The 24,839-nt window shown below is 34.1% G+C and overlaps 1 protein-coding gene across 2 annotated transcripts in view; it reads right to left on the reverse strand.

Moving 5' to 3' along the window:
* Positions 1 to 3,646: 3,646 nt before the first annotated feature.
* The window catches only part of LOC148612697 (citron rho-interacting kinase-like), a 70,223-nt gene continuing 49,030 nt past the window's right edge, over positions 3,647 to 24,839 (reverse strand). For both annotated transcript variants that reach the window (XM_088594353.1, XM_088594352.1), the window contains exons 39-44: positions 23,852 to 23,960; positions 22,737 to 22,868; positions 21,021 to 21,101; positions 16,776 to 16,857; positions 14,842 to 15,009; positions 3,647 to 6,804 (exon numbers count right to left, since the gene is read on the reverse strand). In XM_088594353.1, the coding sequence (XP_088450479.1) occupies positions 6,648 to 6,804; positions 14,842 to 15,009; positions 16,776 to 16,857; positions 21,021 to 21,101; positions 22,737 to 22,868; positions 23,852 to 23,960 (729 nt within the window). In that variant the 3' untranslated portion in view covers positions 3,647 to 6,647. The remainder of the gene's footprint in view (positions 6,805 to 14,841; positions 15,010 to 16,775; positions 16,858 to 21,020; positions 21,102 to 22,736; positions 22,869 to 23,851; positions 23,961 to 24,839) is intronic.

Here is a 24,839-nt window from a genome sequence, read left to right on the forward strand (position 1 = left end):
CAACAAGGGGATAGATGTTATTAACTTCAGCAATATTCTTCATCGTAAAGTAGTAGTTTCCAAAATTTCACCATACATATATTTCAAAAATCAATCTGTTCTTATGATCTCTTACAGCTACACTAAGACATTTAGTTGTAAAATTTACAACCATAAAAAGACATTGCAGAATCTAAATATTGAGGAATATTTAAAATCCCCTCTCGCATGTGACTGTGCTTTTTCTCTCTTTAATTAGTCCTTTTGGTCATGTCACCACGGGAAACTGAAATCCTAAACAACCACATGTCCTGCATGTCTTCTCTCAACATCGAAACAAACTGTGAGGACTTACCTTACTTGTATTGGATTCCCAAACATCAAGAATCCATACAAAGAAAGGTATATAGCAGGATCTACATCTTGCTCCACGAAGCAGATGTCAATTCATCTTACAAAGATATTGTCTGCAGTGAAGGATGGGCTGTAAGCTTATTGCAATATCACCTACTCTCGTAGTGGCTTAATCATATGTGGATAATAAAAGATTCTAAAGATTTACTTCAAAACCTAAAATCCCGCAGCTTTTCGGAAATTAGTTCTCTCCAAACTTTTGACTTCTAAACTCTTTACACTACATTACCACATTATAAATTGAAATCTCGTTTGAAAGGACTTATTCATAAATCTTTTGCTGTTTCCAAAAAATATGATGTTTTTGGTTACAAATCAACATATTTTTCTAGAACATTATTGGAGGGCTAAGTGATACACAGAAAAACAGGTTTGCGGTATGCTTGATTTCCTCCCTGATAACGTATTTGTCACATTTGGAGGAGCTATTTTTTAACAAGTTGGCATTCAAATGGGCACTAACTGTGCTACTCTCCTAGCCTATTTGTTTTTATATTCATACGAAACTGAATTTCCTCAGAACCTCGTAAAGAATATGCTAAATCCTTTAACTTTACATACAAATAAATTGATGAACCATCAACAACCCTTCTTTTGGTAAATGGTTACCGTCAGTATATCCACCAGAGCTCGAGATAAAGGAGACTACAGAAACAGCCTGTTTTTTTTATCTACATCTCGAATTAGACAACAGTGGTCATCTCAGCACTAAGATTTATGATAAAAGAGACGACTTAGATGTTAATATAATAAATTTTCCTTATCTGTGCAGCAATACCCCGTCATCTCCTGCATATGGTGTTCATATTTCACAATAGATTCGCCACGCTACAGAAAGTACAACAATGATTTCCTTCAACGCCTTCAATGCCATAACATCTGCGTAACAGATTGCTGAAAATGTGTCTTGAAAGGTCTCTTACCTAATTCTTTTTAGATATCAATCAATGGTTGAAAAATACTCAATTTCTTCTAAAACAATGAATAATGATTGTTTTTTATTTTGTAAATTGTTCTTTGTGCTGATGTGACCGCTGATTTACCGATTATGAAAATAGCATGCAAATACGTTTTGATCACCACAATGAAAGAGAGAGGTTTAGCGCGCTGTAAAACCTAGATTTAATCCACCATTTCGGTTGAAGTGCCTTTACAGTCAGTACCATTACGGTGCCAGCAGCTCCGGTGGTGTAATATCTATTTCGCCAAATTTTATGGACTTGACTTGATTATGAATCGGATTAGTGTTCGGTAATTTTGTTGTTACCTTATTTTATTTTTTTATTATTTTCTCTGGCTCTACAATTCTGTCATCTCAAATTTCTTAGAACGATATTTTTACCATCACTCTTTCTTAATAGAATTGTACAATTTCGATTTTCGATGCCAGTATAATTTTCTGCGCAGATTTGTGGACAGACTGTCATGATGATCCCTATTTGACCACAAAAATAAACTAAGGCAAGTCTGTGAGCTTTAAACAGAAGAATAAATCAATATACCGATCGTACTATTACTGTTATTATCATTACTTTTTTTTTCTTGGTTTCTGTAAATTTTTCTTTCACTGACTGCTTTGATTAAGGGTTTTGCATGTGAATATAAACACAATATCTTCTCAATTATATATATGGAAACAAGAGGCTCCCAGGAGCCTGAAACGCCCACCTGGTTGACTTTTGCCTTTCAAAGGCAATATATTTAACAAGAAGTTGTCCAACAATTTTGATTCAAGAAGTTTTTCGTAGGGCTTATCATAAGGATCATTTCAACGATTGAAAGTTTCTTTTAATTTATCTTAGTTTTCAAGATATTGACTGAAAAACTGTAAAAAAAAAAAAGAAGTCATTTTTCCCCTTTCAAAGGCAATAACTCTTACGAGGAGTCATCTGACAACTTATATCCCTAAAGACTTTTGAAGTCCTAATAATAAGGATCATTTCAGCTAATGAAATAATTTGGCTAAACCTAACGGTTTTGGAGATATATGCGAAAAACTACTGTCTGACCGCTATGTTCTATTTTTAGTAATGGCTGCCATGTTTTTGACGGATCAAAAATCCCCACATCAGTTCTATGCAGGATACCCCAAGGAACATTAATGCCAAGCTTGGTTTTAATTGGTTAAGTCGTATCAGAGGAGAAGATTTTTGAAAGAAATAACATTAAAAATAGCAAAAATCGTTGAAAAAGAGCAATAACTCCAACATGGCTTAACGGATTTAAACTAAAATTTAAACAGAGATAGATCTCATCATGATATATATGAAAAACTACTGTCTGACCCTTATGTTCTTTTTTTAGTAACGGCGGCCATGTTTTTCGACGAATCAAAAATCCCCACATCAGTTCTATGCAGGATATCCCAAGGAACATTTACAATAAGTTTGGTTCTAATCAGTCAAGTAGTTTCTGAGGAGAAGAGTTTTGTATAATTTTTAACGACGACGAAGGACGACAACGGACACCAAATGATGGCAATAGCTAACATGGCCTTTGGCCAGGTGAACTAATAAAAGTCATCTATATTTAATTGACATGTTTTTTTCCATACTATGGTTTGCTTTGATTAAAGCCCCGTGCAGGTCCGGGTGTCAAAAGAATAGGCCTGCAGCAGCGCTAAGCTTGTCGTAAAAGGCGACTAAATAGTGCTCAGAAACCTAGCCGGGGGCTAGGCGCTCTGCCCACAGAGCAACTGGGATGTGTGCCCCAGGTGGTGGAATGGAGTATCCCTGGCGTGTTACATGCTGGGGTTGTCAGGCTATAATACGGAAAACCTGACCGCAAACCATAGTGGTGCTCCGTGTTGGGAAAGATGCCACGTTCCTCGCACGTTAAAGAACAGTGTTGTGGTTTTCGATAGGAGTAGGAACCTTTGCGCTCCGCCACAGGAGACTAAATTGCCCGACCTTGCCCATCCCCCTTTTTTCCAGTGGTAGTCAAAGTTTGTCGACCCTGTTGTCCTTGTGTCCCATCGTTTTTTTTCATTTCATGTTCATTTTATCATCCATTTCATGTTCATTGTCTGAATATAGCTGAAATATTGCTGCTCGGACGTTAAACCCCAACAAACAAACAAGCTTTGATTAAAACTTTGGGATGTGGATGAAACAAGAGACAAATTATATCCTCAAATTCAAATCATGAGAGAAAAAAATTACGTGATAAAAGTCATCTCCATATAATGATTGCTATGGTCTATCATTAATTAATTAGACAGAATTAATATACGGCAAAAACAACAGTAATATGATGTTATTTTATATTTTTATTAATCATAGACTCCCCATACATATAAATAGTGTCACTGAACAAATCATTCAGGGTGGCTTCAAAGCTAAACAGCACGTAGCAAGTTAACGATAATAAACCATATGACCTGATAAAGGAATATTACTTCAATAAAGACTAAAACAATTCAGACTTTTTCCTACAAAACAAAAAAACAAAAAAAAACGGAAGGGCCACATCTAGAGCTGTGGAGCAGTGGTTACTTATTTTTGGTGAAATATTAAACAACGACAAAAAAACGGCTGTTATACACATAAAATGCCTGTTATACATACTTCATCAGATGTTTATGTTTTCAAAACAAAAAGCCATAGAAAATTGTAGTTGCAAGAGAAAAAATTGTACCAGCCATTTAATTAACACTAAATATATATCGTATGCTTAAGACTGTAAAGGATCATTCAATGTTTTAAAAAACTACCTTTTTCATATTAAATGTTGATGAAATTGATTGCAATTAACTTTTAATAAAAGACAAACGCATTCAGTAAAGTTTTTATAAGATCAGGCAAAATGGGAAAATCAGAAACATGCATGTCAAATCCTCACCTATCTGACAATGTAATTTCACTCAAAGATACTTTCTCTATTTAAAATGACCATAATTTGATTTCTGCATCACTGGATTTGCTCAGAGAAAAAAATCAATAATATGTTAGAAAAATGAGGTTTTTTTGACAGAGTAATCTGCCCTTAAAAATTACATTTTCAGTGCATTTCAGTGAAATGATTACTCAATTTTCCAAAGTGATATGAGAAAATCAGGTCTGTTTTCCTTGATTCTGATGAGGCAATTAAACTTTCAAAATGGTGTTTTTTCATACCATGTTGTACCAACTGCCTGGTTCTTACAGAGACTGACACTTAAGCATGCCACTCCCTCATGGTGTACACATTTGCTGTGATCTTTACCCTTGCTTTAAAACAAAATGAATAGAAGGCAAATTTAGTATCCTTTTTGGTATAATTCATTTGATCATGATTAGTATTAAATTACAAAGCTGTTTTTTGTTTTGTTTTTGTTTTTAATGATCCATTGATAGCTGGTAGCCTTACAATGTTGCATCCATGAAAAAAAAAAATATGATCGAGGTCGAAGTCAATGGTAAAATTTTGTAGGCTGAAAAAACACTTTCTTAGATACCAGAATATTCTAACCAAAATAAGCTAGTTTCAAAGGTCTGATTAAATATGCAGAATGTGTAGATCAGAAAAATGACATGACAATGGCAGTAAAAAAAATTTTGGAAGATGGCGGTAGTGAATACTTGAATTTTTGCCTTAAAAAACTTCTTTCTACTTAGCTGTCAGCATATATTTACTAATATGTCTTTGGGCTAAATTATTCTAGAGACCAAAATAACACATTATGTCGTCTGTTCAATCCATAACAACAAAAAAAAGTAACATACAACAAAATCATACACATTAAAAACTAGCAACACATAAATTATAAATAGAAAGAAAGATGATATGTAACCAGGTAAGAAATATGTACATAAAATATACACACTTTAAAAATAGGGGAAAGGGATATTTGCAATATAATACAGAAACATTTTAATAACCATATTTATGTGCATTTCTTCATCACGATTGAACTATGTCAAATTCAAAGAATTACAACTATTACAACATATATGGCAAGGGCAGTAGTATTCCTGGACACTCATTTGTTTTCTTAGCTTCAATAAAAAAATGGGAATAACTCAACAAAAATCATCAGATCAAAGCTTAGAAAAAAGAGGAGGAGTACCTGGAGGCAATGGATTCACAGGTATTTTAATTACATGTATGATGATCAATATACTAGTTAAGAGTGTTAAAGTAAACAACGAAAGTAGACATTTGATTATCTTCACACCTTAAAATAATTCTTAACATACCATGGTCTACAAAATGGGCAAGGTTACACTATTGAGCTCTTCAAAATCCCATGTCAAGTGCAAAAACTTATACATTCCAGAATTAAAATTTGGCCACTACTCCTATGACCAAGACTAATAAAAACTGACAAGGGCTATTTGATAATAAAAGTTGGTTTAAATTATTTTGGAAATCATTGAAATTAAGGTTTGGGCTAGTAGTTGAAACAGTTTTTAGAAAGACAGAAATTAAGCTCTAAATATGTTCTCCACTTAATATTTCACCACTGTGAATAGTGTTTTAAATTAAGTAGCAATATTGAAGTTACAGACAAGGAGAAACCATGTTCTAAACAATGTTGGAACGGTTACCTTACAAATGAAAATAATTCAGAACAAAAGTTACACTAGAAAAAATATATTATTGATGTATTTACATATTTTACTAAATTAATATTCTTTATGTAAGAAAGACTTTACCTTTCCATAGTTTTACATATTGAAGATATGTTTAACATTTCCACTATAATGATACTGACTGTATTTAACAGGAATGTAAAATGTGGAGGTGATATTGCACAGTAAATACATTCATAAATATAAGTACCAGTCCATATAAAACTCAGACATTGCCTATAGTAAGGTGATTCATAGTGTAGAAAAACCAACATAACAAACAATGCTTTTTTGGTCTACATATGCTATATTTTTATGTGACAAAAGTCCTTTCTGTAATTAGATCTCTACTTTTGAGAAAATCATTGTTAAATCTCCCACTAAAATCAACCAAATCAAGAACGATAACTCTTGCAAAGTGCAAATTTCATGCACAATCTATATAAATTTTATTTCAAAAGCATAACACCCAAATGAAAAACTAAGACTGTTTCTGTGGTTGTACCTGATTCTGAATAACAAATGTAAGTAAATGGGTTTTTGACATGCATGAATCACCTCCTGTCTAATTTTTAGAAAGACTGTTACTTAATGGTAAAGTAGCACCTATATAAAGCAGATCTTAATACACTCATTACTGTTAGGACAGTTAACATGTTGAACAACAACTGAGCTGTCTGACAGTCTGTGTAAAACCTAACATCATACATCCGACTCTATGGTTATCCGACTGTCCATACTAGATACTGATACCTCACTATAGTTACTGTCTAATGAAGTAAGTGAGAGTTGTCTCCTCATGTGTGCTGGTCGCACACTCCCTTTCATAGGACTCAGAAACTTTCCTGGAGATTTTGGTCTAAAAAGGATAAAACAATTAGACTGTCAGTAACCCTATAACACAATACATGTATATGAAATGAAATCAGAACTCCCTGTTCAAAGAAAAAAAAAAACAACTTTGTTTCTTCATTGGGTTTGGTGTGTGTTATGATTAAAATGCTTCAGACATTTCTTAACAAGGCCAATAAAAATGTGGAAATTGGTGAAAGCAGAAGTAAATGTACAGTACAATATAAATCAGTATTTAAAAAATAGAATTCTGCATTAAAGTCTAATATTTACAGATCGAAGCTAGTATCTAGCACTACCAGTAAATTTTCACCACTCGTCAAGAAACTGACAAATTCAGCAAAAACAAAAAAACAAAAACAAAAAAAACAACAACAACAAAAAACAATATCATCAACACTTTTCGAAATTCAGTGATTCTTTCATTAAAATAATGTTAATACATGATATATTGCATGTAACGGAGTTATTTTTGCAAAAATAAACTCTCTTTTTTTGCCAGTAATATTTTGCTACTAATATTACATGTACTGTATCAATGCTCTATTTGACCTTATCAGGCAAGGATTATATATAGAAATGTGACATGTGGTAGTTATTTTGTTTATGAAACATGTCTTCAGTTACATCAGAATAAAATCTCAAGAACATTTTTATATAAACAAAAACTACACACTACAGGAATACAAATTTATCAGGCCTTGGTTACATAAAAAATCTCAAATTGAGATTTTCCTCAAGTATTCAATTTTAAGAGATTTGATTGGCCCAAAGTGAGGTTGGGGAAGAATTTGAGGAAAAGTCAAACTGAAGCTTTGAAAACAGCTGCTAATTTAACTAATACCTGCATTTCTGCACGACATGCTTTTTCTTTGCTTTAAACTAAATTCCCAAATGTTAATATTTTAAGAAGCCCTGGATTCACTTACAACAAAATTTTAGAAAACTTTTCCAAGCACCCACACTGTGTACAGACAAAAATATCTGTAAAGTAAATTTTTTAGAAAAAAACAAATCAAAATAATAATTATTATATACTGTACTTCCTTAGTAAAAAACTTAATATTTTTAAGAAATGAAGTACAATCTTTTCAGAGTCAGTTTAGTTTTTGCTTTAGATCTAAAGCCCCCTAAATATGAAAGGTTAAAAATGAAGGAAAGATGAGAAGCAGATGTTTCCCATAAGCATTTCACTTCTATACACATGACCAAGAAGCAGAGAGTGACTGAGGAATTTAAGAAATAATTCATGGAAGGGGTAGATTTGTATTCATTTTAACATGGGTACAGCATTTATATTTCGATTATTTAACACCGAGCAACAGCGAGGTGTTAAATGAGAATATAAATGACAAAACCAATGTTAAAATGAGTACAAATCTACCCCTGGAAGAAATTATTTCTTTTCTAATATGACAAATACGGTAAGTTTTGTGACAAAAATTTCCCAACAGTTGTTCCGTTTAACCTCCCTCGTATGGAAGTTGGATTAATCAAGAAATAAACCACATATCCAAGTAAACCTCTATTGAATCAGTATCAGTATAGTATTAGATAACCGCTCAGCCATCAAATCATCCCGTAAACATTTTTAAATGAGTGCTTTGTCATAAAGCGACAGCGAAATAAAAGAGACAATGCGCAGGTGTTAAGGTGGGGTTATACCGACATATACTGTTTGACGATATGAAGAAATCTCAGAAAATTTCAGATCTTTTACTTCTTATACATTGAGGTAAACAGCATGCATCAATGCAGGGATTGCACTGGGCTTCGCCAATGTCCCAAATTGCAATTTTTATTTGATCTGGCGATAAAAATAACCAGTTGGTGATTTTGTATATTCAAATTGACAGGAAGTTTGTCAGCAACCAATATTCTCTCCAATTAAACATTTGTGTTGACACCAGGTTAGAGTAAGTTGACTATAACCAATTTACGACCGAACCCAATCAAAGGTAATTAGACCAAGTGACCGTGACTCACAAAATCCTCATGGGAAGACTTAATCAGATGTAAATATATTATTGAGCCAATCAAAACTCTCATCATCTGGTCAAAAGGTAAACTGAATTATGGCCATGTGCATGTGGCTACATACAAGCTTCATGGCCCTTTTAAACCATATGATACATTCAGAAACAGATTTACCTTATAACAGAATAAATAAAACCCAATAAACAATGATTATCCCATCAGGAAGTGACTAAAACACTTTAAAATGCAAGAACTGATAAAAGAAAATGGATGACAAAATTTTGCCATTTGGCTTTTTTTGGGCGGAAAAAATCGGTAAACAAATAGAATGGGGATTCCCAAAATCTAATTAAGGAAATGCTGACGCATTAAATCATCAATATATCAAACAGGGGTATAAGAGAACAAGAGATAATCAAAAAGTGACACAATTAAAAGGCCATGGTAGTTTGCTAGACATTTTATCATTTGAAAAAAAAAAATCAAATTGAATTTTAATATAAATTTAATTAGTCCACAAAGGACAAAGGTCGACATGTTTTAAGATCACCGACTATATGAGCATATACTAGTATATATAAAATCCATGATAGAAATAAAACACCTGTTTCTGGAGTAGTACTTGATTATTTTGCATATGAAAAGTGACTGATGGTTTTAGCACTGACTAAGACTAGAGCTAAAAATTACCTGCTTTATACACGCATCAAAGGTGAATCTTGGGTACATGTATGTGATGAAGGGCGGGGTTATTTTGATGAATTGACAAAGATCAGTGGACTTAATACTGTCATATTAAAAAAAAAAAAAAAAAAAAGCGTTAAAGTTTCGTTCTAATTTCTGATAATTGATGAAAAAAACTTGCAGCTAGTGATTTTTCTGGCAACAGAATTTTGGAAGCCAGATTAGCCCCTGCAATGTCAAATTCTTTTAGTAAGATGAGGAGTCAAGAGGCAAAAATATACAATATACCACCTACTCCTTAAGTTCCCATTACCCAAGAGTATAATGAGTTTTATCACCTCCATATAAATTCAATAGAGATGATAAGTTTTCCATCACAACACAATGAATATTTTCCACACTTATAGTTTTCAAGGTAACGTTTACATCATGTCTCTGTTCACACATTACAGTAAAAGACTTTGTGTACGGATGACAAGTAATATGAATAATTGATTGTTGTGTTAAAATGGACCCGTTTATTCTTTTCCATGACAATGCATACTGTGAGCTATATTTTATGAACATTATTGGTAAAATCCTGAATTTTGTGATTTTTAGTATAGGTATTGTGAAGAGATTCACAATGTGTAAAGAACAGTTTGCAGTCATAATTGGTAGAAAAACAGAAATCTGTATTGATATAAACCTTTGGAAGTTGTTCAAGGACATATTAGATAGACTGCCTGATTAATTGGGTTTAACACCCGACCGGCATTATTTCAGCTATATCCAGGTGATGAACAGGAAATGGTTGATAAAATGAAAAATGGGATGGGACACAAGGATAATGGGGTTGACAAATTTTGATTGCCAATGGAAATAAAGAGAGGTGGGTATGGTCAGGCCATTTAGCCTCCTGAGGCGGAGCCCAATATGTCCTACTCTGATAGCATACCACAGAAGTGTTCTTCAATGTGCGAGAAACTTGGTATCTTTCCAATAACGTTACACCACTATGGTTTGTGGTCAGGTTTTCCTTATTATGGCCTGATGACCCAAGCATGTAACATGCCAGGGGTACCCCATTCCACCACCCGGACCTGCACGGGGCGACATATTCACCCTATTCCTATTTTGGTACTGCAATATTCTATATAATCATTCCCATTGAAAAAAAATAAATATAAAAGACAGAGATATATTAAAAATGCAAATCAACTTGACACTGCTTAATGAAACATCAGTATAATTTTCAATTTGGAATGCCCTGACAAAGTAAGAACAATTTTTTTTCATGAGGCCATACATTCAGTAGTGAACTGAACTGCAATATAACTTTGTTTTCAATAAAGTCCACATTCACTAATGAATTTAACATAAGTCAAACTTTGTTTTCAATAAAGTCCACATTCACTAATGAATTTAACTGCAGTCAAACTTTGTTTTCATTAAAAGTGCACATTCACTAGTGAATAGAACTGAAATAAAACTTTGCCTTCATTAAAAGTGCACATTCACTATTGAATTGAACTGCAATAAAACTTCGTCTTCAGTAAAAGTGCACATTCACTAGTGAATTGAACTGCAATAAAACTCTCTTCATTAAAAGTGCACATTCACCAGTGAATAGAACTGCTGTTTTCTATGACAGCACATATTTGCATGTGAATTAAACTGCAAATAAACTTTGTCTTTAATAATACAGCACATTCACTTGTAAATTAAACTGCAGTCAAACTTAGTTTAAAAATGGGGGATGTAGAAAGATAAATTATTTTATGGTAATAGATACATCTTATACTCATTATATAAAGTAAAGTCAACAATCTCCTCTAAATGTCCAGATAAGTGAAAAGTAAATGTTTTACCATGACTATACATAGAAACAATCATATCCACACAATAATTACAAAACCTTTGTTTTCATGATGTATCATTCAATTAAAAAGAGAAATCTAATATGGTTGCTTCTTAACACAAAGTTAATTAGTACTGCAGTGTTCTAGGATTTTTCAGAAATTGCAGTTTCCTCGGGAAAAATCCATATAAAATCCACATTAACAACAGTCAATGACTGCTTTCCTAACAAAACAAATCCTTACAGCATATGAAGTTTTCAACTTGCCACGGGAAAGTGTAACTAAGTACCTAACTTTCCCAACCCAAATTTCACTTGCCCCGGGTAACAGGAAATAGGAATCCTAGAACACTGTACTGTAAACGATTGCAAATAAAAAACAACACCTCAATACAACAAATTAATTCTTTTGCACATTCTGGAATTCCACATGACTAAATCATACTATAACCATTCAACCAAAATGAGAAATTAAATGTCCGTGTTCTACCACTGGAAAAATAGCAACCTACTAAAAAAAAACTTAGTGAGTATGCTCACATACCCCACGCGCCCCCATGTTGGATACTCCAGTAAATTTGTTTGTAAGAGAAATATATGTAGAAGGAGCCCCATAAAGAAGGAATAAGAGTGTTTTTTAGGCTTTAGACCTTTATCTTCTAACTAAATTCTGTTACCCAAACTCCAGACTTTGATTTCTTTTAGTTAATCCAGAGTAAATATCATTGTAGCGGAACAAAACATACACTCGACCTGTAACTTATCACAGTGAACTTATATACCAAAAATCTTGTCATAACCTGCAAGCTTTTAGAAAAAAAGTCTGAAAAATAATTATTTCTGTGAATTTAGCTAAGTTCAAGGCCTGTAATTTTGGTAAAAATCATTGGAGCGCAATCAACTACGAACTTGTCATGTAACTTATCATGTTGAATTTCTGTACCAAAAATCATGTCAATATCTGCAAGCGTTTCGAAAAAAAGTCCGAAAAACCTTTTTTTCTGTAAATTTTGCTAAGTTCAAGGCCCATAGTTTTGGTAAATATCATCGAAGCAGACAGGTCAAAAACATTATACACTTGGCAACTTCATTGCATGGGGTATAACAACAGAACTTTAATACAACAAATTAGTTTTTCACATTTCTGGTATTCTCTGTGACTTCATCACAATAAAAAGTGTTTCATTTATCATTCTGTTAATTAAACACCTGTTAGGACAGTACTTATTTTCTATCAGGAAGTTTGCACTTTGTAACACTACTGGTAAAGGAAAACTATTGACCAAACTTTACGACAAACGTGATGACTTTTCTTCAGAATTGTCAACTTTCCTTTCATCTGTGGCAACATCCCTTCAGCACCTGCGTAATGGAGTGTACATATCACAACTCATACGTTATGTCAGAGCTTGCCGAAACTACGCAGACTTTTTGTATTGCACTAGAAACGAATTCTAACAAATAGGCTACTGGAACAGGGTTATGTTGCTACAAGTGATGAAGTCATCACTACAGAAGTTTTATGGTCGTCATCATGAACTCATGGATTGTTACAGTGTATCCATCTGCACTATGAAAACTGATTTATTCAACGTGTCATAGTTTTCCTTTCCTTGTTTGTCTACCTCGGATTTGACTTTTTATGAGCAACTCGGCGGGTGTTTCTAGAAAAGCAGAGGGCGCTTACCCTAAATGAAGTCCTCAATCTCGTTCTGCAATAGCCTTTTATAATTGAAAATTTTGGATGCACTAGGTGAAGTATAGGAATATGAAATAATTGGTATGGATTTGTCTTTGAAATATGAGGGAATTTTGTTGGTAATGTTTTTGTGATGGAGGATGTTAGCCAAATCAAATGCATCTATACCTTTGTTGACAAGTGGTAGTGGAAGAAATGATCGTTTTTCTTCATCTTGACTTATCACACAAACTGGTTTAAAGAGTCTGTGGAAACCAATATCCAAAATGATGGCAACAAATCTGTATGATGAGGTGGGGTCAGAAACTGGAGTGTCAGAACTTGTTTTGTAAAGGGAGTGTTGTAGAGTGAGAGGTATAGAATAAAGTTTGGTTCTAATGTGATGAAGTCTAAGTGATGAATGTAATAAACACCATTCCAACACCAAAATAAAAGGTCTCTGACATTTTGTGACGTGTTCACAATACATGTAGTGTTAAATATCTATACTTAGAGCCACAACAAAATCTTTTACAATTCATGATCTCTTACAGAAAGGTAATCAAAACAAACATTTATAAATATTATATTTCTCTTCACACATTCCCTCTAAAGGACTTATTAGTAACTTCACAGTCAAGTCTAAAACCAGTAACATGTATTTATACTACAAAAGAAGACAAGGTGCAAAACAGTTATACATATAATTATTTGATCTGTGACGCTCGTTTTCAGTTGCTGAGACTAGAAAATATATATATATTGGTACAAGTATTTAGTTTCCTGTTAATCAATGGACCAGAACTTCAAACTGTAGACCTGGAAATATTCTAATCAAAATTTGAAGAAAAACTTGGAAGCTATATCATGCACTGTCCATGAGAGATGCAGAAAGAACTATATGGGTAGTCAGGGACATTAGAAAAAACACTCAGTCAGTTAATACCATGAATTTCTGATCAGACATCCCTCTTAACACCCCTAAATTATGTGAGAGTTGAACAGCCTTCTGAAACAAGACCTTATACCTTGAACTCAACTGTCCCAGTGGTCTTGTGGTGGCATGCATGCCTACCGTGCGGGAGGTCATGGGTTTCATCTAAAGCCAAGTCATACAAAAATCTTTAACTGGTAGTCACTGCTTCTTTGCCAAGCACGTGACATAGAGAAGAAAAAGTGACAACTTTTTGCCTTAGAATAAAAACAATGATGCGTCAGAGGTTAGAGTGACAGGGCAATCATCAAAATATAGATCTTTCAGTCTCGAGGGGATTACAGGATTTCTCCACTCGAGATAGTTAAAATCTAAAATTTAACTATCGGGAGTGGAGAAATCCTATAATCCCGAAGGAAATGTGGAAGAATCTGTTTCTCCCATGAATAAAACCATAAAAAATAAATTTACGACACCCTAAATTCTCCCAACATCAACTACGTTATCAAGGACCACCCCTCCAATTATCAAGTCATTGTGTCATCGATATCACTACCATTATGATCAGTTGATACACTACCAACTAATCTTTTAAAATATGAATAACATTCGAAAAATCAAGAAGTATTTCATTGATCAACAATATGAATAACAACTGTAAACATGGTAAGTGTGGGAGTCTTGACACACGCGACATTTTAATTTTCCAGTATGTGGCGGGAAATTACAAATTTTTAATCACTTACTCGTGGATTCGTCTAATGATAAAGTGAAATGGTGACATGGGGAAAAAACCCTTTTTTTTCTTTTTGCGAGGGTCACTTCACCTTAAGGATTTAAGAGTGCAATATCCCAAATTTTCGGCAACACTTTGCCTGGTTTGGTGATCCTTGCAATAAATAAATAACTTCCACACTAACATACTACCAACCTATTTTCTTTATCATCATCTCTAAATTCTGATGATATTCCATCATTGCCCTGAAGTAGCATAAGTTCTGTCATGTAACCAGTTCCAATAGATATGTAGATAGTACCACGAGTGATTCCTTTCCCTAAGAACCGCGGTCCTTGAATGTCAAGGCAGGTCTGCTTTCCCCTGAAAACAATTAACAAATAATTTATCATAGTGCTGTCTGGTGAAACATAAACAAAAGCATGGATTTTGTCCCACATGAGAGATGTAGAGAAAACCAAATTAGTCAGAGACATTAAAAAAAAATCTCAGTCAGTTAATACCACATATTTCTTATCAGAATTCCCTCTTTACACCTCCTAATTAAGTGAGGAGTTGAATAGCATTCTGAAATTTGGTGGGATTTGCTTCATGTTTCTTGTGAACTTTGACCTGAATCAGATCAATAACTAGACAAGCACTAAATTACTTCTGAATGTGGATGTAGTGTCATTCACTGTAAACCAACCTAGATTTTCAAAAGTGATTTATTATCAATTATTTTGCGAACAAAAAAAAATTGTTGTAATAAATCGCTGCATACATATGTCCCATCATTGTAAAACAGTGCATTAGTCATAAATCAAGTAAAACTGAATTGATATCTTGAAACAAGAAAAAAAATCCTTTGGAAAATAAATTGGTAGTTAGGGTATATCAGACTCTAAAATCAGATTATCAGATTGCTAAGATGAGCTAAATAAAATATTTATTTAAGAAATTGTTTTTATGTGAACTACTAGTTTTGTGTCAGTTTCGAGGATAATTATTTGGTGTTGCAGAGGACACTAAATGGTTTCCCTGGATTTTGAGGACATGAGGAAAATGAATCACAATTGATCCTTTTTTTCTTAAATTTAATTTGAGTGTCCCGAGTTAAATCCAGTTATTTTCAGTGGTCCCTAACATTCAAATAAATTATAAAGACCCAGCCACAGCAAGCAAAGTATGTGAAAAATTGGACATCTGCAATTGTAAGCGTTGAATACATTATAAACACAGGTCGTAATAGTAAAATCCTGAATGAAAAAAGATGATTTCTGTTTTTAACTGATGAAATATGTCTGTTGTGAAAAAAATATCAAGTCCCTGTGATAAGTGGATATAGGGAAGTGGTTGATAAAACATTTTGGCCATTGACAGGTGGACAGGCAGTTACACAAATTTTAACTTCTCTTTTAAGAGAACATTTTGGTCATTGACAGATGGACGGCCTGCAAATCAAATGTAAACTTCTCTTTTAGACAAAATTTTGGTCATTGACAGATGGACAGCCAGCAAAACAAATGTTTACTTCTCTTTCAGAGAACATTTTGGTCATTGACAGATGGACAGCCAGCAAAACAAATGTTTACTTCTCTTTCAGAGAACATGTTGGTCATTGACAGATAGACAGCCAGCAAAACAAATGTTTACTTCTCTTTCAGAGAACATGTTGGTCATTGACAGATGGACAGCCAACAGTACAAACATTAACTTTTAACACAGTACCAATAAGAAAAAACATTTCAGTAGTCATGGTACAAAATCATCAGTGTAACACTGAATAACTCTACACAGTTTGTTTCTTCACAGTTACTCAGTATCATCTTTTAAATCTAAAAGTTAAGTGTGAAAAAGCCCAAATTTTGACGTAAAAAGGGGGAATAACCTAAACAAGTAATCATTGATCAAAATCTTACATTCTGAAACAAAGAAAACATTACCTCCCAGGTCTCAATTGTTAACAGTTTTTTCTGCAATTTTGAAAATAAAAGGCAATAACCCCTCCAAGAAGTAGAAATTTGACTTTCACCAACACTGATGCCAGAAACACAATACTTTCCATGAGAGTCGTCACTGGCATGACAAAAACGTGTTGTTGTATTTGTTTTTGACAAATCAATATCAACAGGTAAGTTTATAAGTACCTTGTTTCCTTCTTGTCAGCAGGGATAGTTATACAATGGACACTGTTAAAGTAAGTCACATACAGGAAGGGTTCACTGTAAGCTGCAATGGAAAACTATATATTAGAAATCAATGAAAAAAATGGTGGTGGAACAATGAAAGAAGACCTTCTGTCTCACAACAGAAATTATACAAGGCATGTGACTGACCTTGATCTTCGAACTATTGACCGTTTTTTGAAACTCCTAACTGGTTAACTGTCATAAGCTTCATGTAAAAACATAAAAACTGTCATGAGTTTTTCTTAGGAACCAAGTTTCAGACAAATGGAGGGACAGAAAGACAGACGGTTGAATAGAAAACCAAACTTTATAGCCCCTCCCCACCCCAACTTTAATGAAAGGTGGAAAACAAGAAGATATAAGCATAAAATCTAATAAAATCATAAAATTTTCTCCCATTTTTTAAATTTTTCTTTCAGAATTTAGGATAAATTTTACAAAAATTGTAATTTTTGGGATATCTACCATTGATGCCCAAAAAGCACTAGTAGACCAAACTACAGAAATCATGCTAACTACTCAAGTGCTAGTTCGACTCATTAATAGGAAAAGATGAAACCCCAAAGGAAGCTATATGTAAGCAGACTTCATACACAGCAAAAAGCTGATGGTGGGTACAGGTAGAAATCTGGTAAACCAGATCTCAAATTGCTGTGTACAATTCAAATTTTGTTTTAGCATTGTTTTGCCTACAAAAACATATGTCTCCCCTGTTCCAAAGTTCAAAGGGGGCATAACACCCACAAATTTCAATGAATCTGAATTCCTGGTTATATGCACAGCTATATATCATGTCATTACTGTAATGGTGTTTCCAGAAAAGAAGAGGATGCTTACCCTACCGGTGCACCTAGTCCATGCTCCTAGTTTTCAGTGGAGTCCAAGTTCCTCATTTACTTTTATTTCTTTGTATGTATTATTATGTTGTGTGTGTGTTTTACATGTCTGGTTTTTGTCCCTAGATCACATTCTTTTGATTTCCACTAGAATCTTGCTTCCCTTGATTACTCTTTCATAAAATTGGTGCAGTATAGGTGTAATGGAATGAAAGAAGACAGTACAGACAGAAGGGAGGACAGACACCCCTATCACTATAGGTGTAATGGAAGGAAGGAAGACAGTACAGACTGAAGGGAGGAGACATCCCTACCACTATAGGTGTAATGGAATGAAAGAAGACATTACAGACAGAAGGGAAGACAGACATCCCTACCACTATAGGTGTAATGGAAGAAAGAAGACAGTACAGACAGAAGGGAAGATAGACACCCCTATCACTATAGGTGTAATGGAAGGAAAGAAGACAGTACAGACAGAAGGGAGGACAGACACCCCTATCACTATAGGTATAATGATATGATAATAATAATGGTAATGATATGGGACCCTATACTCAAGTTGCCTATCAAATATCCAGTGGCTGTGATTTATATATATATATATATATATATATATATAGTTGCAGAGAAAAATGTTACGAAATTATTTTCCCTCTCTACCCAACCAACAAGAGTGCAACCCGCCCAAAAATTCTTCAAACAGACTGATGGTAATCCACATGCCGAACTATAAATCCTTTTATCCTAGACAAAAACAAAGTAGATGTTACCTTAAAAAATAACTCAAAATTTGACCAAAAATCTATGAACTCTGTACACCTTACATGGCCTTGAGTTTTTCTACCCACATCAGCTGTTGAAGTGTAGGTTGATAAAGACAATATAATTCTTCAATGACATAACAACCAAAATATGGACACATTATGAAAGAACCACCTATCAAACTAGAAAAACTGACAAATGCTAATTAAATAAACTCCACTCCCCATTTGGTAACATGCACCTTTAGACCTCACATTGATTTGGATCAAACTCTTAAATAGAAGATGCACAATGGAAACATGGAATCAAAATTCCCTGAAAAGTTTCATCAAATTCCATTCAGCAATGTAAAAATGAATAACAGATAAAAGATGGTACACCTCTGTGTAATGGAAGGAAAGAAGACAGTACAGACAGAAGGGAGGACAGACACCCCTATCACTATAGGTGTAATGGAAGGAAAGAAGACAGTACCGACAGAAGGGAGGACAGACACCCCTATCACTATAGGTGTAATGGAAGGAAAGAAGACAGTACAGACAGAAGGGAGGACAGACACCCCTATCACTATAGGTGTAATGGAAGGAAAGAAGACAGTACAGACAGACGGGAAGATAGACACCCCTACCACTATAGGTGTAATGGAAGGAAAGAAGACAGTACCGACAAAAGGGAGGACAGACACCCCTATCACTATAGGTGTAATGGAAGGAAAGAAGACAGTACAGACAGAAGGGAGGACAGACACCCCTACCACTATAGGTGTAATGGAAGGAAAGAAGACAGTACCGACAGAAGGGAGGACAGACACCCCTACCACTATAGGTGTAATGGAAGGAAAGAAGACAGTACAGACAGAAGGGAGGACAGACATCCCTACCACTATAGGTGTAATGGAAGGAAAGAAGACAGTACAGACAGAAAGGAGGACAGACACCCCTATCACTATAGGTGTAATGGAAGGAAAGAAGACAGTACAGACAGAAGGGAGGACAGACACCCCTACCACTATAGGTGTAATGGAAGGAAAGAAGACAGTACAGACAGAAGGGAGGACAGACATCCCTATCACTATAGGTGTAATGGAAGGAAAGAAGACAGTACAGACAGAAGGGAGGACAGACATCCCTATCACTATAGGTGTAATTGAAGGAAAGAAGACAGTACAGACAGAAGGGAGGACAGACACCCCTATCACTATAGGTGTAATGGAAGGAAAGAAGACAGTACAGACAGAAGGGAGGACAGACATCCCTACCACTATAGGTGTAATGGAAGGAAAGAAGACAGTACAGACAGAAGGGAGGACAGACGCCCCTATCGCTATATCCCCTATTCCTCACTTTGAAGTGGGGGTTTACTAATAATGATTCCTTTCACTGAAAAGACAGTCATCAAGAACTCTATAAGTATTGACAAGACTACATTAACAACAGGTACACAAACTAGAAAAACTGACAAATGCTAATTAAATAAAGTCCACTCCCCATTTGATAGAGTGCATCTTTTGACCTCACATTGATTTGGATCAAAAAAGTTTTTAAAAGGGTGCACAATGATTAATGTTATCAAGATCATGTGAGTCTTTTATTAAATTCTTTCTTGTTGAGTAGAATGAGTTACAGATGAGAGATGGGTACCCCATGACAGGGAATCATTAAGTCCATGCTTGCTGATGTGAAACCTAAAAAAACTTCATATCAAAATCTTAAATACTGATTCTGTGAAATTTTCATTAAATTTAATTCAGCAGTGTAGCTATTCTTACTCAAAGTATGACTTGGTTGATGATGCATTGCCATGTCAAAATGAGTAATGTCTCTTCTCAACACAGGTATGAGGATTTTCTAGAACACCTGCTGCGCACGTATTTTAAAATCATTTCTAAATTTCATGCATCTTTTCTAACAGAACGTTTTTGAACCATTCTTAATTTAGGCCCCCCCTTATGTAGGACCTTGATTAAACTTCCTTCCTACTTAGAAGGTTGACCTGGGGCAAGGGACATAACTCTTGAAATCTGTGATATGTTTGCATCATATTCAATTTCACTCAAGCCTATCAAGCTTCCATTTGAAATAGAATGAAATCAATCCATTTTCCTTTGATGCTTGGATGACATTGATGTAAAATGCATTACACAAACGTTCTATTGATTTGTAAGAGTTACGTCCCTTACCCTACCTATCTCCTTAAGTAGCAGTCTTTCTAAACATCAGACAGAAAGTGATTCATGCAAGTAAACACCCACCGAATTCAGGTTTATTTCCTGTTCAGAGACAGTTACTGATCACATAATCATTCTTAGTTTTTCATTTGGTTGTTACACTTTTGAGATAAAAATTATATAGTTTGTAAATGGAATGTTCACTTTACAAGAGTTATCGTTCTTGATTTGGCTAAATTAGGCTGATTTTAGTGGGAGATGAAAGTATGATTTTCTAAAGAGTGCAGATACGGATGCAGAAAAGTTTATTGTTATGTGAAGGTATAGCATATGTAGACTGAAAAAGCATCGTTTGGTGGGTTTTTCTACACCATGAATCACTTTACCATTGGCAGTGTCGGTATTTTATATGGACTGGTACTTAAAGATACTCACCAAATGCTAATGGTAAACAGCTCCATTTCAGTTCAGCTGGACGACTTCTTCTTCCTTTGGAATCAACATAGAATCCAAATTCTGTAAAATGGTATAAAATATAATTATGTTCAACAGTCTATTCATAGCAATTCCTAATTCTCTTAACAAATGATTTTTTGGAATGGCATGTTCTATAGATTAGACAAGATAATACATCAGATGTGATTATATCAGGCCAATAAACGAAGGCTAAATGGTCAAATATGTATATAGTAAAACAATGGTAAAATCAAGCAGTGCTAGAGGTTGTCTGGCAAGCTATTTTCTGACTTGGTACCATCCTAACCTATAGCATCTGACATGTTGCAAGCCACCTCAAACATGAATAAGTTGAACATATGTTTAAAAAAAATGATACGTCTTTTATTTACATAAAAGAAGTTTAACCCACTGGAAATCAAGTGATAAAAAAACTACATTTTTGTTAAATACATAGAAAACATTTGTAATGAAGAGAGTTATCAAAGTGACCAGCCATTTTAAATTAGGTCACTTATTTTACAGAATACAATATAATTTTGAAAAAACAAACTTCAAGTTGGTTATGGCAATTTGTTGGTTAATTTAATATTTTCGTTTTGCAAATTAAAATCAGTAATTTTATTAACTGGATGTACCAATTCAAAATGCTGAAAACCAAATGTGAAGTTCAGGATTGCTGGATTGTCTCATCAGGTAGGTCATTTGTTTTCCTTCAATTTAATCACCATCTCCCATGTTAGGGTAAAGAAACTGTATAAAATGTTTTAAATGGTAAATATCGAACTATAATTCTGCCAATTTCAAAGAATGTCGGAACAAGCAGTTTAGCGCTTGAAACTTACTTAAGAGGTTGGGGTATTGAATATATCGAACTATAATTCTGCCAATGTCGAAGAATGTCGAACAAGCAGTTTGGCGCTCGAAACTTACTTAAGAGGTTGGGGTATTGAGGAACGAAATTCCTACCACTTACATTGTAGGTTTATGGTAAAATCCAGACTGAAAAAGCTGAAGAAAATCAAGTATAGTTCAATTGTCCACATCTTATGAAATGAACAATATCATGTCATAGCATGTAGGACTAAAAGATTTTTAAAATATTTAATTAATGACCTGTTTGGAGATTAAGAACAACAACCTGATGTGAGACTTCCATATCAACACTTGGGTAAAAAATATACAATAACAATCACATTGCTTCTTTATGAAATTCATAAACTAGTATACATATAGTTTTTGATACAGATCCAAAACATGAAGTTACATGCACTGTCCTGCTTTAATAGTATACCATCCCAAACTGCACAGTAATTTGATATTGAACAATGACAAAAATGGCTTACAACATATGGCCCATCAATATAAAGCCTCGTTCCAAATGTGTTTATTTTAACTGTTGACAAGACTTGCAGTTGCAATGTAGCATTGTTAAAATATTCAACTAGCAGAGAAGACCAAAAGGTTGTAGCCTTGAACTGGACTTTTATTATTTATAATAAATGGTATAAGTTTCATCAAATTACAGTAAGCATTTTCAGAGAAATTATAGATTAGAACTGGGAATGGACAAACAGGTGAACAGACAGGAACCATGATCACTATATACCTCTCACTTCTTAAGTGGGCAGTATAAGGAAGAGACTTTATAACTTAAAGCCACTGCTATACACAGCTATATATGTGTATACAAACCATGAAAACAGATGAGAAATTCCAATGGCAAGCCCTCCGGAGAAACCTTGACTACTGCCAAAGGAAAACTGTTGTGGATAGCTGCACCAAATGCTGCAAAGGCTAGTGAATTATCACGTTTGTCTACAAAATCTACAAATAGAAAATAAGATAAACTCAAGGTTCCTGAGAAACCATACATCCCCCTTTTTTTTAATCTGGCTTCATCGGTGTTGTTCTGAAAATATATTGCTTGCAAAATGAAGGCACCTCACAAAGTTACTGTTAAGTGAAAGACCACTAAACTGATGGTAAACTGGAAACAAACTGACCCCAACCATTAACAGTGGAATAATTTTTTCAATAAATTATCAACATACAGTTTATGCCTTACAGAAAACAGCAAATTGTAGCCAGAAGTGTAAAAGTCCCAAAACTCCTGTAAAATTTGTCATATTACAATGGCACAAAATATCAACACCTACAAATGGTTACTAACAATCCTACAACATATCAACACCTACAAATGGTAACTAACAATCCTACAATATATCAACACCTACACATGGTAACTAACAATCCTACAACATATCAACAACTACAAATGGTAACTAACAATCCTCCAAAATATCAACACATTTCCATCAATCGGTTTCCAAAGAGTTGCAAAGTATTGAGTTCTGGTAATACTTCCATATACAAAAACAACACTTATGATGAGGAGACAGAAAGTATCCCTATAATAGCAACAAACCTAATGATACTTTCAGTCCAGACCTTAAGTACCATTCCAAATAGCCTAATAGGATGATAATACATTCTATCAACACCTTCAAAATGGATATTTTTTTTACTAGTGATATAACAGTCCATGTGTCATTAGCAAATACCAACCTTTTTTCTATCACACTGAAATGAAAAAAAGTTCAGAAAACTTTCCTGCCAGAATTTTTACACTATGACCAGTCAAACATTATAACGCGATATCTATTGCAGATCCAAGAAAATGAACACAGATGTTTTTAGGACATAACTAATGTGTTTGAACCATTTCATTGATTATCATGAGATAAATTACTTCCCTACCTGAATCTTGGACAGACCAATTAAAGTTGTTGATAAATGCTTTTACTTACCAGTAATGTTAGGATGATCCAAACTAATTCTGTAGAATTTATCTGTCCCTACTACAGCAAAGTCAGAAGCCAGACAAACACAGCTACATGGCTCATTTGTCATAAATTCCTTTAAAATAAAGCCAGATTGTTCCAAGAGAATCACTTCAACAGTCTCTATAAGACTAGGCAGTTTCAGATGTAATAGTATAAGATGCAACTTTATATTAAAGGCAGACATAATCAAAACTTTCAGTGTCCACCATAATAGACCCTTTTGTGCTAACTGTGGGATAGTCAATGAGCATGCCTGGCATATGCTAAATAAACACTCCCGCAAGGAAAATTCTTTTGTTCTACCCAAGACCTACCTAATGGGAGTGTATATTGGGCATGCTCATAACCTTAACACAAAAGGGTCTATTGTGGAATCTAAAGGCAATTAAGTGTATGTAAATTGTATATGGATAAACATTTCATCGCTTCAAATATTACAAAATAAGAAACTAATCCATCAACCAATATGAAAAAAAAACAGAGAAATCAAGTAAAATCACATTCTGGACTAAAACGACAAAATCGCAATCATTCATTCACACGATAGCTTCCAATTCAGTAATCTAGCTAAAATTCATGCAAATTCTGTGATATGTGATACACACCAAAAAAAGCTACATATTTTTATTTTTGTAAGTAAGTTGCTTCATAGGCCTTTATGACGAAATGTATAATCGTTCATTACAATCTGTCTGCTCTTATGAGATATCAAATCTTTTCTACTGTATTTTAGTGTCATTTCCAGAGTTATCTCCCATTTGTTTGAATTCTACAGTACATTCTATATAACTTATACCACTTCTGAACAGGGGTTATATGAAAAATCACATGTTAATTTCTGTTTACAATAACGTCTTAAACAAAATATAAAAAATAAAAATATGTAGGCTTTGCAACCATGAAACACATTTTGCTTGATTCTTTGCTGGAGTACTACTTAAGATGCACAAAA

Source organism: Perna viridis, chromosome 7, assembly GCF_037379345.1.
Source record: "Perna viridis isolate PV_CMFRI_1.1 ecotype Kerala chromosome 7, ASM3737934v1, whole genome shotgun sequence".
Taxonomy (NCBI): Eukaryota; Metazoa; Mollusca; class Bivalvia; order Mytilida; family Mytilidae; genus Perna; species Perna viridis.